Here is a 16,566-nt window from a genome sequence, read left to right on the forward strand (position 1 = left end):
GGAACAAAACCTTGACATCTGCTTGCAGTTAGGGAAATAATTTTGTTTATTTCCACTCTCAAGAGATTTGTAAGAGTATTTCTAAAGGCTCTTAATTTAGAGAGATACCATGCTGTGGAGTCAGAAGTGCTGAGTGGCGCTGTTTTGCATCCCTCATTCATGGAAAGGAACTGCTGTAAGGCATGATGATGTGTCTCTGTTGTGTGGTTTAGGAAGTTAAAGATTAACAGTACTAGAGAAAACATGCTACGATGAAACTAGATTAGATTGCTCAAGTTTATTTGGTTCTTTGACAATTTAGTTGTGCCAACGTAATTATAAGAAGACAGAAGCACCACTGTTGATTCAGACAAAAAATGCTCAGCAATGAATAAACACATTTTATCCATGTCCCTGTCCAAATTTAAGTGCTTCCAAATTGCACTAGATGAAAAGGTGATTTTTTTTTTCCCCTTTTTTCTCCATCTGATAATTGTCAGAAGGAGATTTGTTATTGATATATTGGATATACTTGGTTTGTACATCTTGGAGATAATTTGACAGTGGCTTTTGTGATTCACAGTTTGAGGTTATTTTTTCTCACTATGGCTAAAATCTTAAATGTAAAAGCAGATTTTGATGCCTTTGCCTTGCTTTCCAGATTTATTCACTGTACTGATGATTCCCCTGATCCTTCCTTGGACTATGAGGTAAGACTCTTTGCATGATTTCTGGGTGATTTAAATGAATTGCTCACAGGCAGGCTGCCATTTGTGCTTGAGTATGTGCCTATAAAACGTTTTTGTTTGTTTTAATTGTGTTACTTGGGCAGTATGGGGAAGTCTGGTTAAGCCCTACAGGTCATAAGGAATTAATTTAATTACAGATTAGAGATGAGCTCAAGTTCAGGCTTTGGAAGCTTCCTTGCAGTTTCCTCTCATGTCTGTCAGGTTTTGCCAAGAAGGACAAGTTCAACAGCTGAAAGTCATATATTCTTGATAGTATGCTGCTGGTGAATATCACAACTGAGGTTACTAAGAGAGAAGCTAGCTGTAGTGGCTGGGGACATCCTGAACTGCAGTAGTCAATCGTATCTTGTTTCCTATGCTCGTTACCAGATTTAACTGTTAAGTTAGCAACACAGATATTAACAACGCTTTAAACTGGTCATGTGGTGCTATCGCTTTTGTGATAGCATCTAGTCATGTTTCTAATAATAATTTTTATGTAAATAGAGCATTTGTCATCATCCTGTGGGCTAAAGGGCTTTAGAAAAGTGAATGAACCCTGTTTTTTTAAAAACACTATCTTAATGTGCTTTAAAAACACAGGACATCTGAAAGCTGGAACAAATAGTTTCATGTTTACACTGTAGCTAGGAGTGTCACCTTTGATTACTGATGTTTTTCTGCTGTGGCTGATAGGTGTTGGGTGTTCCCGGTACCCATGAGCAGTAATTGAGGCCCTCAAAATAATGCATCCATCTGAATACTTCAGCTTAGGAAATGCAGAAACTTGAGAAAGTGCCAGAGAGATGCTTTAATTACCAGGCAGCATGTCCTATTGACTATAATACTTTGGTTCCTATTTCTGTCCCGTGTCCTTATTTTAACTGGTTTGTGCCTTCAGAGGCGTCACAGAATTCTGCTTGGGTGTATACCAGAATAGAGGTTGATTTGGTTAAATTTAATTCTGCTCATCAGCTCTTTTGACTAGGGAGCAATATTGTGCCAATTCCGTGACAGATTTGTTGTGTTGTACAGCAGGACTTCTTTGTTTTCCATGCTTTATCATTAATGTAACTTTGATGTTGTTTCATAAAGAATTTCACAGTTATAAATGCCGTACACAGTGGAAGAACATAAGATAATTAAGGTGGGAAGAGCTGTCAGGAGGTCTCTAGTCCATTCTCATGCTCAAAGCTGAGTAAGCAGCAGAGATCAAATCGGATTGCTTGGCGTTTTATCAAATCTGGTCTGAAAACCTCAGTGGATGAAGGGTGCACAACCTCTATGAGGGAGCTGTTCCAATGCTTGACAGTCCTCCTGGTGAAAAAGTTTCTTCTTATGTCAAGTCTGAACCTTTCTACTTTAAACTGGTTTGGACTACGTGGTCTGTAAAGGTACTTTCCAACCAAAACCATGCTGTGATTCTATGAAATCAATATTAAGTCTAATTGCTTTCAAGTATTTGCTAAAATAATTATGTAAACTGTAGGTTAAGATTGTTTGTTTTCTTCTACCAGGAATAACTTCAGAGGTCATCTTGTCATTACAGCAAAACTGTAGATCTACAAGGTATACCTGTTAACAAAACGTTACCTGTTACCTTTCTGAAACAAGACTTTGTCATTTGTTTTTCCTCTGTAGCTTGTTCTTCGCAAATGGTGTGAACTAATCCCTGGTGCAGAATTCAGATGCTTTGTCAAGGAAAACGAGCTTATAGGTGAGGATTTTTGTAAAGATAAAATTATTAGGTGAAGTTCTGAGGAGTTTCTCTGATTCCTTGAGTCAGCACTAAATATGAAGACGGTTCGTTCTTAACAGACCTCATCTCTGGAATTAATGTTTCTTCTTCTTTCTGTAATTTAAAATCTGGCATGCCACATCTCTCTTTTCACTGCATTTGAAAACCTGATGACATAGCATGCACAATATTACAGTGGGAATATTCTTAATTCTAATTGCTAATTCAGAAACTTCACCCAAAGGCTGTTTTGTGAGGGATTCTTTTATATTGAGGAGCAAATTGCATCATCTCCAACTTGCAGAATGAATACAGAGGCAATTGGGTATTATGCTGATAAAACGTGACCACATATGGATACTATATGCAGAAAGTTGGGGAGGTCAGACATGTCCACAGGTATGTGAGGTGTCTGAGTACGTATTCTATTCAATGGAGGTTAGTCAGAAAACCTGTTGATCTGTTACTCTGGTTCAAAATCCTAAATTGCAAGTGGCACTGAGCAGCTGGGGTATCCACAGCATGCGAAGAGCTGGTGGGTGCATCAGGAGACCTGTCACAGCTGGAGGACAGGCAGATTGTTCTAGAGCCTGTATTTGAGGCAGCTCCAGGGTAAATTCAGCTGAATTAGATTCATCTGGATGTATTGACTGTTCTCTGATGACTATAATAGGAGCTTAGGCATTTAGTGCACGTACAGGTGCCTGAATTGAGGGGTTTAATTTCAGGCTAACTACTGTTCTGGAGTTTGAATTCGGTTTTGGTATGGTCTACCATGGAATCTTTGAGGATGAACAGAAATGTAAATAGAACAGGACTGGTGCACGTTTGTGCTTCGCAAGATGGAATCATTCTGCCTAAACTCTTCTAACAAGGAAATGTTATAGCAGTGGTGTAGCAAAGCTCTAATCCAGACTTTGTAGGAAAGAAGATGATTTTTTTGCTTTAAAATAAAACCAAGTTTGCTCATTTTGGCTGTCTCATACCTACATATTCACAAGCACTGAGATGTATCCATGTATACAAGTGGTCTGTCTAGGATTCTTTGTGATGATGGGAAGGGAAGGGATATTAACTGTGTAGTCCTCATTGTTCTCCTGGCTTCTTCTCAGCATGCTGACTATGTGCTTGTTTTGGATGTGCCTTTCTGTACCTGTTAGGAGCTGTCAGCAATTTGTCGCTCCGTCCTGTCCCACCTCTGTGGATCATTAGGAACGTACTCTCTGTTCTTTGTTTCCTGTTTTGGGATGTGCTAATCTAGGTGCTGTCAACACATACTATTCTCCTAGTCCTTTTATTTAGCTGTTCCTTCTGGTGCTTCTACACTAATTTTCCCATTTTCTCTCAATTCATGCCAATTGCAGGGTTTATTACAGTTCTCTGCAACAGAGTTTATGTTGCTAATAGCAGAGATTCTCCATTAAGCCAGTATTGCTTAATGGCTCCTCATAGCTTTTTGAAGGGGGAAGAACTGAATCCTGTCCTGTTGTGTGCTGCTGGCACACCACGCCTGCCAGAGATACGCATCACTGTAATAACCTCTAAAGCATTTGAATGTAGGTTTATTATAGAATATACATATAATGATATTTACTTTCAAACACCTCAAAGCATTGGTACGCTGACTGATTAAACACTGTTTGTTTCATTACTAGCTTTTGAAACCTAGTAGCTCTACCAGTATGTTTGGTTTGTTTGTTTGTTTTTAGCTAGTACTCCAGCTGCATTTCTGAAGACAGTTCCAAGATTTTTCACAATATGTTCCCATTCCCATGAGCTTGAAATTAATAAGCCTGTCAGTCAAGCGAAGGAGTGATGCTTGCACAGTGTAGTGAATGATTTTCCAGTTACACATCTGCATCCCCTGAGATGCAACCGTCTCTTGTTTTTGTTTTTAGACCTGAGTTAAGCTTTGCAGTAGTATTAATAATTTAAAATTCCACTGACATAATAAACTTTGTATGAACTTCTTTAAAAAGCACATTTTTGGAGGAGGTAGTCATCATTGTCTTACAGTAAAAGTTAATCTCTGCTTTTTATATATAGTTAAAACAGCAAATTGTCATCATTGATGCATCTTTCTTGGGGGATTCTGGCTTTTTCTTTCTCTAAGTAGCACGAGTTACTCATTCTGTAGTGATGGGGAAGGTCTTGATTTGATATTTAAAAACAGGGTATTGCAGTGGCTTATGTTGACGTATCCTGTATGAGAACTTCTGTCACTTAAAATGCATGCAAGTGTATAATCCTGTTGTAGACAAACAAATGTCTGAAATTGAGAGCTTGTGATGTAGCTGGGATAGTTTATCGAATGTCAGATAAGCAAGAAAGCTCTCAAGGGGGCAAATAAGAGAAATAAGGTACTAGGCTGCATGCCATCATATTGATTTTAGGATTTAAAGTTTCACCTGTAGTGCCTTATCAAACAGGTACACATTACTCCACATGTAAAAAAAACTTAGTTAAATGAGAATCTTTATGGTACGCTAGGATCTACCTTCTTTGCTGATGTGCAAGCTTAGCCTCTACCCCTTTCCTTTCATGGCTGCAAATTCTGGTCCCTACATCTGATGTGCAGAACAGAAAAGGTTTTTGACCAGAGTAACCAGAGGGAATAAAACTGAAATACAGGATCTGGAAACTTAAACACAGGCAGTTTCCTCCTGAAATTCACTTAAAAATAGTCAAAGCGTGTACAGATAAAATGAGGTTCACAAAATGTAGGACAGAACTGTTCAAGGAAAAGATTCCTGATGGAAGTGCTTTAAGTATAGGAGAATAAAGCCAAACAGTAAGTCATTGGTGATGGCTGAAACTTGGGATAACCCGATCTTCTGAAATATAAATTATAACGTGCATGTCTGATAACTGCATTTTGTCTGGGTGGGTTTTTTGCATGCCTAAAGCTCTTTATAATGAACTAAAATTATCAACAGGTATATCACAGAGGGACTACACTCAATACTACGATCATATCTCTAAGCAACATGAGGAGATCTGTAGATCAATACAGGAGTTCTTCAAGAAAAACATACAGTATAAATTCTTGGATGAAGACTGTAAGTATCTTAAAGCTTCATTTGGCAAGGGGGGAACATGGGGGAGGGAAAGAAAAATTTTAAAATACTTATTGCACACATTGTTACGAAGACTTAGAAACAGAAATGAAGGGTCTATGTCTTTGAAGTTCTTTTGCAGGGTGCTGGGAGGTTTGAAACTGAAACTGCAGGGCAAACTCCATAGAAATGAGACCTGTCCTCCTGCCCCCTTGCTGTTGCTGAGCTAGGCTTGTTTCCTCCACAGTGTACCAAGTTGTAATGTGCTAAATTCCAGTTTACAGCTAGATCTCAGTGGAAAAATGGGTACTTTGTAATAAATAATGGCATCTCCAATGTTTGAAGTCTGTGGATATGCACCTCTCTATACCTATTGCTTTCACAGGGATTGGTTCTTTTTAATTTGTGAGAGTCTCATAGCTCTTGTGGCTAGAGCACGCAGAGCAGTGTAGGTTTTGAATGACTATAAAACTGTCAAAGAAAACCCCAAGCAACTCTGAAAGAATAGGCTGGAGCTTTTCAGGAAAACACAACCAATGAGTGAAAGATCCCTTCAGGAGGCATGATGGCTTTTTCTTTTTAAAGGCTTTTTTCCCCTTATATTTGTTTTTAATTAAGAAAAATTCTAAACCTGAGAAGTGAGGTAGGAAATGCTTAACAAAAGGCATTCAGTAGTAAGAAGAATACTTGTTTATAAAGATGTTGTCAGATGTTTGCTGTGTTCCTTAAAGACAGGACTTGTAAATTTATTTTCAAGAAGTTACAATAATTTCTCCTAGAATATTGATACACAGCAATTCAGCTGCTGAAACTCTTGAATAAAGGCCGTGGTATTTGATACCTGAGCAGCCCAAGTAAATTGTCTTGATCTTTAAATGTGGAGTCCTTTGCAAATTTTATTGGAAATAGTTGTCTGATATGGTTTGGTGAGAACTGAACAGTGTTCCATTGTGATGGGTGATCAGTAGCGATGAAAAATATGATGAAGAAATTTAAATTGGGTCTGGCTTGGACCAGTTTAGTAAAAAACAAACTTAAGAATTGTCTGGAAGTTGTATTATCTTCTATAAAGCTTTGAAAACTCAACCTTTAGGTAAGTTTTGAACATCGTTAATTATTTTGCTGAGCCACCAGAGCAATCAAATGGATCTGTCCTGTCTGACTTTCTGAAAAAGATACCTTCTAATACCAGTCTCTGTTTTATTAAAGTTCTTAATAATTTGGCTCTGCAAGTTTCCTTTATTTCAGTCCAGAGAAGTTCTCAAGGACCACTGCTTGGAAAAGACTAGTAGTCTGGAAATCAGGGTACTAATTTAGTAGGTCCATAGCCCTGATGTTTTGAAGTAAGATCACTCATATAGATCTGACATTCTGATTACTGTCAGAATTTAATTTTCCTCTGTGTTCCAACGTAACACAGTTAGCTGGTATATAATCAACTGATAGATAAGAATTCAGGGCACTATTGTTGGAAATTGATGCCTAGATTTAGGCTCTGAAACTGCTGTCTGGTGAACTGAGAGGTCTGAAGTGTCATCTTATGTAAAGGAAGTAAATCTGTGCCAACTGTGTTACCTTCTGGGGGAAAGGAGGTTTCAGGGTGGCCTTCTGAGATGAGGGTTTGTTAACCTTTTGTTCTTAAGCACTAAATGCTGGCGACTTGTCCATCTGCAGAGAAATGCCATGCAGAAAATGTTTTCTGCTTTTTTTTTTTTTGCCACCTTTCATTTATCCCCCATCATATCCCTTGATCCAGTGTCTGGTAGCATATGTGTTGTTAACAGGAAAAATCTGGGTTTGCTTGTTTGTTTGCTTTTAACAGGAAAGGTATTACAGCTTTTTTTCTTGACTTCTTGTTTTGTTGGGGATTTTGATGCTGTTTGCTCTGCTTTTTCCAGTTGGTCTGGTAGCATCTTCAGATGGAAGAGTTGAGTCAGAGCAGCTGAAGCATTGCAGAGTCAGAGCAGTAGGATAACAAATGGGTGGATGCTTTATAAATACTTCTAAATTATGTTAGTACCTTCTAAATACCTTTCATAAGAGCCCAGTAGGAAGTGTTCTGAAAGTATCAATACTTCCTGTAGAGTTGAACCTTGGCTTACCCTCCATTTTGAGCAATTGCTGGTAAAGTTTTACTCCAGGCTTGCTGGCATACAATGCTCCTGCTCTGAGGTAGTCCCTAAGAACAGGGAACAGTTCAGGTATTCTTCTCTGTTCAATGTTTGAGAGTGTCCCAAACTAGCCACCAACGTGCAGCCAGTCTTAATGGGGATTTAAATCCCACTAAATGCCATTAGCCTCAGTGATTGCCATAGGCTGCTTTAAGCTGACGGGTCTCATTTTATAATAAAGCTCAGATGCAAGTTTTCCATTAATGGAATATGACTAATGAGAGTACATGGTACAGGCAACCAGTTCAGTTGAACAGCTGGAGAAGACATTTAGGATTGCTGTCCTCCTCTTTGCAGTGATGATTTACTTAACCACTGAGGGCTTGTCTTCTCGAGAAAACATAGCACTTAATTCCAGAGCGACATTTTAAATTGATGTAGCTGAGCTTGTGTAAAGAGCTGTGTGGATTTTTAAACTATATGGTCAAAAGCAGTTACGTGGCTGGCTTTGGTGCTGTTGAGTTGTGGTTTGCCCTTAGCCCAGCCAACTTCGCATGAAATGTTAGATTAAGCTGCTGAGTAGCTTTACAAGCATGGATGTTGCTGACGGGCAGCTTCCTGCGTAGTCGCTGAGGCTCAAGTGTTCTTCAGCCATATCCTGAGTTTAGTTTATCCCCCATGTATTGGGAAATCTCTTAGCTGAAATATTCCCGTCTTTATTAGTGAAGGAAGTGACAATACAGCATTTGTCTGAAGTTTTTCTAAGTCTGGCTTTTTTTTATTCCCTTTCTTTCTGCTAAGCCGGTACAACTTCTGCATGTGGTCATGCCTGAATGCTTATCTGTCGATTTCCCTAGCTGAATAGAAAGGCAAATCAAAGATTTGTTTAACCATAAAGAACAGAAGCTAATAGAAAGATGCCTGTACAAAGATTCACGCTTAATTAAGTCAAGGGGAGGGACAACAATGGAGCTACCAGGCGTTTAGCATCAGTCACTGACTAGGAAAAAGGGTCTGGTTGAAAGAGCTGTTGATAATTAGTAGGTGTGCTGTATCTGCTCTGGGTTAGCTAAACTTGGCCATTTCACTGCCACCTCCTCCTCAATGCACCCACTGACCCCTTTGTTCCTACAACCTGTTAGTCTTGTTATCTGCTGAAGTCCTCATCTCCTTCAAGCAGGAGCTTTCTCTTACTAAATGTTTGTGCAATGTTTAGCACAGTGGGTTCTTGATCCTTCCTTGAAATTTCTCTGTTCCGCTGTAAGCTGAACAGGAGTAATGTCGAAGATCATAAGCTTCTCTCTGTGCTGACTTTATAAAATGTTCTTCATTGGGGGAGAAAATTAACAGAAGAAACCAGCATTAAATGGAGAAACCTGGCAGCCGATCTCTCAGTGCATTAACAATAGTTCTTGAAATGTTTCAGCTCCCTCTTGGAAATGAATGTAATTCTGGCTTGCAGTTCTTTAGACATACTGACTTTGCAGCTTGTGCTGTGTACGCAAGTATCTATTTAAATTTAGACTTCTTCTGTAAAATTATGTATCTTTTAAGATTTAACTTTTTTTTCTCCTTTTCAGTTGTTTTTGATGTGTACAGAGACAGCAGGGTAAGTGAACAACAGGTTGTATATAATTGTTTATTCTGTGGAAACTCTTCCTGAAATGCTATGGAAATGACACAAATAATAGCTTCATCTTCCTAGAAGTGGTCCTGGCAAGGAAAAATGAAAAAAAAAAAAAAAAAAAAAAAAGGAAATTAAGTACCTGATGTTATCGTTTTGTTCCCCAGGTCCTTTTTCCATGTTAGACACTGTCCACAATAGGGGAATAATAGGATTAGGGGTGTACATACGTCTGTGCCAGTGATGTAATTACTTACTAAATATCTTCAAGAAAAGTGTTCTGTCTTAAAGCATGTAACTTTGGCTTCAGTTGCAATTCTGTCAGTTCTAGGAGTCCACTGAAGGCAATTTAGTTTTATTTTAAGATAGGTACTTAATCAATATCATGTAATGTTACTAAATAGCTTTAGTGAATCACTACTTATTGCTACGGTTCCTCTGCATAGTGCTTACTCTGGGTGCTTTTGACTCAAATGTATCTGAACACTCAATCAGAAGTAATCATTAGTATTTCTTCAGATTATCTTTCTGAGGTTGGAAAGTGATAACTCATACTTCATAGATGGAACTCTAGGGTACAAAGGGATAATTGTCTAAAGAGTATATGAATGTAGCATGCCCAGTTGGAGACTGATGGAAGTTAATTTTTTCTTTTCAAACTGCTCCAGCGGTGGTGCTGAGTGCTCAGCAGATCAGAACTCTGAACATCCAGATAGTGACGAAGTGGGGGAAAATGTCCTATCCAAACTCCAGCTCCCAGAATCTGCATTAGTCACCTTGACCTCTCCTAGTGTCAATGGAGAAAAATAGGTCAGATGAATTATGCTCAAAAGGCACACGTGTTGTTTTAGAAGCAACCACAACCAAAAATGCATTATGTAACCTTAAATCTCAAATGATTTTGGGAATCACAGCCTGATTTTGGGAATCACATTAGTGCATGAGTCTTTGTTTTAGCTCAGATTGCTTTCTGAATCCTAAATCAGAAATGCAAAAAAAATGGCTATACACTTTTGCTATATACATCTATCAGTCTGTGTTTGACTTGTTTACACTTACGGGATTGGAGAAAGTCTCTACTTGAGTAGTTGCTGAAGTATTTTGTAATTGTGTAATAGTAAATCATGCCATAGTCTGCAAAACAGAAACTAAACAGGAATGTGTGTCATGTGCAAAAGAACTATTGTACTGTTACTCAGCACAACTTTTAGCTCGGGTACCTAAAAATCACTAAAAACAGCCATGCTGAATGGTAATGAAAATTACCTGCGAGGCTCCAATCATCAGATGTGAGGATGCTGTCAGGCAGAATGAGGAGCAGCACTTAGCATTGAACCAGGCTCTGCTGTTGGATGCTCTGCCTCACAGCTGAGGCATGGAGACAGATTATTTAACTACAAGGTTTCAGCCTGTGTGATGTCAAATGAGCAGCGTTTCTTCATCTGTCAAAATAAAATATATCTGTTTCTAGATATCTCTTGGTGCTTTCTTACCCTCTTGTAAACTGCCAGATAGCCCTTTGTGTGTCAGATCCTCCTCCTTTCGCACATACTTTTGTGGTTTGCAACTGTATTATTCATCACTCCCTTTGTCTGTGAGTTACAGGCAGCAAAAGAATACTGAGTGTTGCTGAGTGTGATTAATTTCCAGAGCCCGTACTCCTCATCAGGCTGGTTGCACGGCAACCTCACCTACAGAATGAGATAAATGTCCAGTGTCTGCTTATTTTAAATTCTTTTGCCTCTAAATATTCATTTTGGAGAAGCTCGTTCTCTGATGTGGTTGTGAATGAGAGCAACCCCCTCCCTGTGCTTGCTTTAGGAGTCGGCTGCCACAGGTCCTGCTCATTGAGTTGGAGGGTGGCATAGAAGCGGTTGAGAGCAAGCTTTTATGTGTCCGCCTTTCCTTTTACAACCTGTTCACTGAGCTCATCTGAGATAGTGCTTGACTTTGCAGATAAACCCATCTTTTAAAGAAAAAACACTGTCATAATCTTCCAAGGTGGATGATCTGGAGCCCTAGTCCTGAAGAAGTTCTGTTGCAGGACTGGTGGCCTGTTTTCATTTGGATCCACTTCTTTTCTTTGCTGTTAGCAGCTCACAATCATTGTGCAACAGTTGACAAGCCTGAGAATCAGCTCTGCTGTTGCTCTTTGTGTATCTCCCAGGTGTTAACAGCTTGTAACCGTGTTCAAGAGAAATCACTGTGGTAAGACAAAGAAATGCAGTGAGTGGCTCCTGACCACTGCTAGCTCACAGCTGCTTTTATTAGCATGCAAACTAGTGCTTGTGTCTGCCTTGTGAGCATTGTCACTGCGCAGGAAGGTGCAGCTGGAGTTAGGGAGATGTAACAGTTCGGTTTGCATTTTATCTGTCTTCTGACTTCCTTTAAACAGTCTTTGTCGTACACTTCCTTTCAGCAGCATGTTGCTTAATGCTTTAGTAAAAGAAAGCGTGAAGCTGACATGATATGGTAAATCTATTGGTTCCTGCTTTAGGATGAGAGAAAAATCTTATGTAACACAGGTTGGGTTTTTTTTTTTTATTCCCCTCCAGATATGCACAACTTTGCTTTCCTGGCTTGTGCATTTCTGTGCTCTCATAAGTCAAAGATTACTAATACCAGAAGATTGCAGTTAAATAGCTTTACTACTGCTCTTCAGATACACAGTGCAACTCATCTTAAACTATGTTTAAATCATGACATTGCACATAAGACTTGAAAGAGCATTTAATCTTAAGAAAAGACAGTTTGGTTACCGACCCAGAGTTATATATACTCCTTTTAACGAGCCGTGAAAAGGGATATATAGTTTGTTTTGCCACTTCTCATCAATTTGCAGCTACCAAAGCTCAGTGCAGATTTAAGACCACCACAAGGAAACTGTTGGTGTTGTAAATTGCATACTGCTGTCTGCAGGGAAGGAGAAATACTGCCAGGTGCTCACAAAAAACAGGGGTTGTTTTCAGTGGTCTCAAAACCAGTTTTTGTTTTTTCCAGGGTACCTCTCTTTTCTAGAGGAAATGATCTTAAATTTGTATGAAAAAGCTGAGTTTTGTGTATTAGGGGTGAGGAGGAGTCTCTGTAAAAGCCTTTCACAGGGAAGTCCTTTATTAAGTATAAATGTTTCTGATGCAGAGAAAGATCCTCTGAACTGCTGAACAAACTTTGCCAGCCCGTTGCTTCTGTCTGTGATTAAATTGGTTCATTAGCTTGTTTTTCTAGTGCGATAGAAGGAATCTAAAATTACAGATTCCTCCTCCTGCTGCCTTGGAGCTAACAAGATGTCCCCATTAGCAAAAGTAAAACATCACTTATAATGAGAATTTGTGACTGCCTTTTGAAGAGGAGCAGAGATGGAAAATGATAGCAGAGCGTGCCCCTGTTCGCGCTCTGCACCAATGGTGTCAATATTGATGTGGAGGTGTTGCAATTTAGCCACACAGATTTATGCTTCTTCACCCTTCCAGAACAAGTAAGAAACCACTCAGGTCTGTGTCCCTCCAATTAGCAGTTTCTTTTGTAGCTGTCTGCTTTCAGTACTGCCGTTGCAGTGCATTGGCTTCTTAAAATCAGCTCGGTGAGAGCTGCACCTCATGGGTCTGCCCGGAGAGAGACAGACAGACGTGCGAAAGCCTATGTGCAACCACACGCTCACCGGCTGGGGTGCTGGCTCAGTTCCAGTTTACAAGTAATATCACTGGTTTCATCTGTGCTGGGTCTCCCCCCACCTGCATGAGAAACCCGTCCTGGTTGATAACAGAGCAGCCAGAGCATTTCTCTTCTCCATTTCATGGGTTTCCGTGCATTTCCTATTCTGTAGTGTGTTCGTGCCTGTGGGGGTGGCTTAGGCAGTGTGGGTGGGAGAATTCTCCATGTTACTCAGTGACTGAAGTCTTCAAAAGCATCTTTGTAAGTTAGAAACCAGATGGCTGTAGTGTCAATTATTGAAGATACTTACTGTTTGTATCAGGATAAGAAGGGTCTTTTAAAGAAATAAGATCCTTCAGGAATAAGGGAAATAAAGAGAAAGCAAAATAAGTTTTTGGTAGCCATACAGTCTTCAGGTTTGGTTTCCAATTCCAGTTATCTTTAATAAACACAATAAAAACCTTCAGTCCTGCTTATGTTACAGCAACCGTTTTCTTTCTGTATTTGATAGATCTGATTTCTAGCAGATGTAATACTTGTTTTGAAAATTCTTACTATCAGTTGTATTCCTATTTTATACTTTATTGTAATGTTATGTTTTGTTAGAATATATAACACTTTCTTGGGTAAGAAAAGACGGCCTTATGCTCCGGGTTGTATCTTGAGATGACTCAAGGAATGCAAACCATATCTTGCTCCTCTGCAGACATCCCTGTTACCTTTAAGTCATGTTAGTCTCTGTGCTTTCATTTTTCACTTGTAAAACAGGCATGCTGTTGTGCGTACTACCAGAACTGCTTGAAACACAAATATATTAAAGATGAGGCAGGAGAAACTAGCCTGGACTACTAGTAATGGCTAGATTAAAAATACCTTTACATTATTCTTTGTCTGTATCTGTGCAGCACCTTTCAGCTTTCATGACCTCCTGTAGCATTTTGTGGACCCTGCTCTGTATTTGTAAGTTCCTTCTGAGACCAAGAACAGCAATCTTTGTAGACTGTTGAATGTACAGGTGTGCTGAGGTGGCTTTTGATGAAAAGCAAAATCCTTGTTTGGGGTTTGGTTTTTGTTTTGTTTTGTTTTTTTTCTCCATTCCTTGTTCATGCTGTCTGAGGATCTTGGAGGACCATGGTGATTAGACAGAACTTCTGTGGTCTCACCTGAAAACACCTTGCGTAGAACTGAATTCAGTTTATTGGAGCTCTCTCATCTTCTGTTTAAAAAAAATAAATAAAATACTAAATCATAGCTTGCTGTGTTTTAAAATTGTGTCTAATGTAAAGGATGCTAGAATATTTTAAGTGCTTAAAACCAGGCGATTTCAATTTTGAAATCTTTTTATGTAAAGACCAAGCATGTTACAGTAATATAGGTATATGTCTATTCTGATTTTTTTTTTTAAATTCTCTAGTTTGTTTTAACTCTTCTGTTGTTCCATTGCAGGGTAAGATTTGGTTAATAGATTTTAACCCATTTGGTGAAGTCACAGACTCTCTGCTGTTTACGTGGGAAGAACTGACCTCTGGGAAAAACTTGAAAGGAGACCAGGGTGAAGGGGAAGCAACAGAACAGGTACAGCCCTGTGGTGAGGGAGCCTGGCTAACAAATACAATAGGTGTTATGGCCTTTTTTTCTTTCTTTCTTTCTTTGTTATTATCAAATTGTGATACATATTCCTTTGAAACAAATGGATGTCCTTAACTCGTGAAATGTAAACTCTTTATAAATAGAATCTACCTTATTAGACAGTAGTTAATCTCAACAAGTATCTCATGCTAGTTTTAGATGCCTGCAAGGGAATTTTTAGTTCAAACTGTACAATCCCGTATTGCAGCTTTGACCGCATGGAGAGGAAGATGCCCTGAAATTTGCTTTCATGCAGTTTTGATTTGCTCCGTTAAATTTCTCTTAAAATCTGTTACTTTTCTATTTAATCACTTAAAGTTCTGCTTTGTTCCCAATATCTGTCATACAGTTTCCCAGAGCTCCAGATTTATGTTTTAGGGGGAGACAAAAAGAAGCTTAACTTCTGTCTCTTCCTCTTATCGAGTACCCTTAGGGAAGCCTTGTCCTCTGGTTGAACTCCCTGGACTTGCAGAGCAGGGCTTTTCTATACCTTTTCCAAACTGCATTGCCACCATAAAAACAAATAACTTCCTGCTAATACAGAGAGGGAGGAATAGTCTTAATTCGTTTGTACTCCAGTTCTTTTTCTCACTGTATGCTTGAGACCGAGTCCTCACATCTTAACGAGTCCTTGGACAGCTGGATGGAAGATATAAAGTAGTTTGTTACTTATCTTGGGAAATACTTGGTAGTTGTCTGAGGAGAGAAGGCTAGTCAGATAGCACGGGCTTTTCTTTATTTTGTAGCTATTCAGCTACCTTAGAGGTAACTGAAATGATACACTTTCTTGAGCTGATTTTAACATTTGAGCTTTCCTTTAGTTCTGGCCCCATTTTCATAACGTTGAAAGGGAAACGCACCACTGCAGGCTGTCATTCATGCCATTTTCTCTGAGTCTCACCATGTGGCTATTGCTGTATGAAAACCCATTCAGTGAACCTTCCTGCTAAAAGCTGAGTCTCCTTTGTTTAAACACACTCTCAATTCGTGAACTGTCCATGGGCCACCTGAATTTTGTTTGGAGGGTTTCTTTTTTCTCAGTGCCAGATGTTTTACAACGTTTTCTCTGATGTAAGCTTGGATGAAAAGTAGAATTACTTGTCTTCCTGTTTCAGCTTACATCCGATCACAGAATCTGGTGTGAAGTTACTGAACTTCTGTCTTTAAAATGAAGCTGCTTACCGCCATACGGTGGACAATTATGTTGCATGTCAGTGTGTTGTACTGAAAATTATATCAAGTTACCCAAAATCTGTTGCTACAATTGAGCATTTATAGAGATATTTTTGAATATTTTATAGAGATATTTTTTCCTTCAGTAAATAAATTGCTTGGAAAGCTTAGATCATAATTCCAGTAAGATTATATTAGCAGACATGGGTTTAAACAAGGAACTGGTGAAGACAAGTTTAGGGATTCTGTCATAAATATTTTATTTATCCTTGTATTTATGTAGTTACTATTGCCCGAAGTTCCTTATAGCTCCATTACTACAGCACTGTTACAAGTGTATGTGTAATAAATGCATTAGTAATCGATCCGTTGTAGAAATGTATGGGAATGACTGCCTTATTGGCATATGGGAATCAATTGCCTCATTAACATTTTAACTTTTGTTCTCAATTGCACAGAGTTTTTAATAAGCAAACTACAGTTTCTAGAAAGCACAGGTTTAGTGGAATGAATGCCAAATAAACTCAAAGTGACTCAGACGATCTCATGAAGGAGTTCAAGAAACGTTGCTACCTTTATTCACGTACACTGTTCTTGTCTTACCCAACATTTTTCCATAGGACTATCCAGTTTTCCGTTGTACAAACAGTAAGGTTACTGTCCAGCCTAGTCCATACCTGAGTTACCGACTGCCAAAAGATTTTGTGGACCTTTCTACAGGAGAGGATGTTCACAAATTAATTGACTTTCTTAAACTGGTAAGAAGTAGTGAAAAAAATTTCTGATCTTCCATCTTTGTGAAATGGCAACATCAAAGTGCCTGGAATTGTGCTTTCGTAATTAACATATGTTAATTACAGAAAAAGTAATGTATGAA

The 16,566-nt window shown here is 38.9% G+C and overlaps 1 protein-coding gene across 1 annotated transcript in view; it reads left to right on the top strand.

The window, feature by feature from the left end:
- Positions 1–16,474, top strand: part of CDC123 (cell division cycle 123) — a gene marked incomplete at its 5' end in the record, with an annotated part of 29,268 nt that extends 12,794 nt beyond the window's left edge. Inside the window, 6 exons of the mRNA XM_010087167.1 lie at positions 641–689; positions 2,349–2,424; positions 5,382–5,504; positions 9,193–9,221; positions 14,334–14,462; positions 16,310–16,474. Coding sequence (XP_010085469.1) covers positions 641–689; positions 2,349–2,424; positions 5,382–5,504; positions 9,193–9,221; positions 14,334–14,462; positions 16,310–16,474 — 571 coding nt within the window. The remainder of the gene's footprint in view (positions 1–640; positions 690–2,348; positions 2,425–5,381; positions 5,505–9,192; positions 9,222–14,333; positions 14,463–16,309) is intronic.
- Between the last annotated feature and the right edge of the window lie 92 nt (positions 16,475–16,566).

Source organism: Pterocles gutturalis, unplaced genomic scaffold (assembly GCF_000699245.1).
Source record: "Pterocles gutturalis isolate BGI_N339 unplaced genomic scaffold, ASM69924v1 scaffold48026, whole genome shotgun sequence".
NCBI classification, from domain to species: Eukaryota; Metazoa; Chordata; class Aves; order Pterocliformes; family Pteroclidae; genus Pterocles; species Pterocles gutturalis.